At 49.2% G+C, this 1,605-nt stretch overlaps 1 protein-coding gene across 1 annotated transcript; it reads right to left on the reverse strand.

Annotated features, from left to right (window-relative positions):
* Window positions 1-218: 218 nt before the first annotated feature.
* On the reverse strand, window positions 219-1,240 carry LOC103990074 (calmodulin-like protein 7). The gene has a single exon (XM_009409100.3). It carries the CDS (start codon window positions 1,160-1,162, stop codon window positions 509-511), a length of 654 nt encoding a protein of 217 aa, XP_009407375.2. The 5' UTR covers window positions 1,163-1,240; the 3' UTR covers window positions 219-508.
* Between the last annotated feature and the right edge of the window lie 365 nt (window positions 1,241-1,605).

The raw sequence follows: 1,605 nt of genomic DNA on the forward strand, positions 1-1,605 counted from the left end.
AGCTCGTGACATCAAAGATGGGAGAGAGTGGGTAGATGAATTAGAGACAGCTTAAGCAGCTTTTTCTCTGAATTAGATGGACTTCAGCTTTCTAATGTCCATGTTGAAAAGTATTGGAAGAAGCAGTTGGCAGGGGCTCTCACAAGAACTTGCTGATCAAAATTGGACTTTTAAGCTCCTCAACCACAAAATCTCAACAATTACACTAGTCATGAGTGTCCAAGAACATCAACTGTGAGTCATATCACATCTGCACCATGATTCCTAACATGAAAATAACAGAAAAAGCAAAAGCTCATCATAGTTTCTGAAGAAGAAGAAGCCACAGCAGCCGCAGCGACATATTTCTTCTCCTTGAAATGATTAAAACAGGTTGTTTATAACTTGAGAGCAATGGTCAGCACAAGGAAAAAGAAAGAAGAAGAAGAACTGGACATGGGTTAGCTTCTATGGATTTACACCCTCTAAGTTCATATAGCAGCACAAGGGAGCTGATCGACACAAAGGATCAAAGGAGCTTCCCACCTTTCGTCTTCATCATCTTCTTGAATTCATCGAAGCTCACCTTGCCATCCCCATCCCTGTCCACCCTCCTTATCATATCTCTGCAGTCCTCCAGCCTCGCCCCTTGCTTCAGCCCTAGCGAGGTCAGCACCGTGGCCAGCTCCTCCGCTGCTATCACCCCATCTCTGTTACCATCGAAGACGTCGAAGGCCTCTTTCAAAGCCGTCTCTTCTTCCTCCTCTCCGCCACCATCTCCACCGCTTGGTCCTTGACCTCTCCCAAGCGCAGCGTACAGCTCGCGGAACTCCCCGAGGTCTATGAGGCAATCTCCATTGGTATCGACTCTTTCCAACATACGCATCGCCTCATTGCCCGTGACCGCGAGGCCCAACCTCCTGAGCGACTCCTCCAGCTCCTTTACGGTGATGAAGCCATCGCCATCCTTGTCGAAGGTCGAGAATATGCTCTGGAGCTCGATGTTGTCGTCCTCGTTTCCCTTCTCCTCCTTGTAACATCTTTCCACTGGCTTTGGCGGTGAGGAAGCAGCGGGAAGAAGTGAGCAAAGCCATGGTATTAACTTCGAACGGGGGAGGAAGCAGTAGTAGTTGATGATGCCGCAGGTGAAGAGAAATATGGCGAATAATAGGAGGATTTCCATCGCCTCTCACTGTGAAGAAGAAGAAGAAGAAGAAGAAGAAGAAGGGGAAGAGTGGCGAAGCGGTCGAGGAGGAAGAAGAATAAGCGACGGCGTTAATATCTCCACTTCAACGAATCATACGCGTGGTTGGAAGCACCGAATCCACGAAACCGCGTGAAACCATCGTAACGGCCCATCCATCGCCTGGACCCACGGTTCGGATCCAACGTAAAACGCGTGCGGCACAAACAAAGAACCGTTCAATCCTCTTCAAGATTCGTGCACTCAAACCCAGAAATGACGGCCCCTCCAAGTAGCGACTCTTCAAGAAACCGCGTGAAACCATACTAACCGCCCATCCATTGCCTCGAGCCACAGTTGGGATCCGCTGTACAACGTGTGCAATACCGAGAAGCCACTGTTCGATCCTCTTCAAGATTCGTGCATATCCGACTTGGGTGGCA

This window comes from Musa acuminata, chromosome BXJ1-6 (assembly GCF_036884655.1).
Source record: "Musa acuminata AAA Group cultivar baxijiao chromosome BXJ1-6, Cavendish_Baxijiao_AAA, whole genome shotgun sequence".
Lineage (NCBI taxonomy): Eukaryota > Viridiplantae > Streptophyta > Magnoliopsida > Zingiberales > Musaceae > Musa > Musa acuminata.

What these genes read in the sequence shown, in the direction of transcription:
- LOC103990074 (XM_009409100.3), bottom strand. Translation starts at nt 1,162, where the DNA reads ATGGAAATCCTCCTATTATTCGCCATATTTCTCTTCACCTGCGGCATC.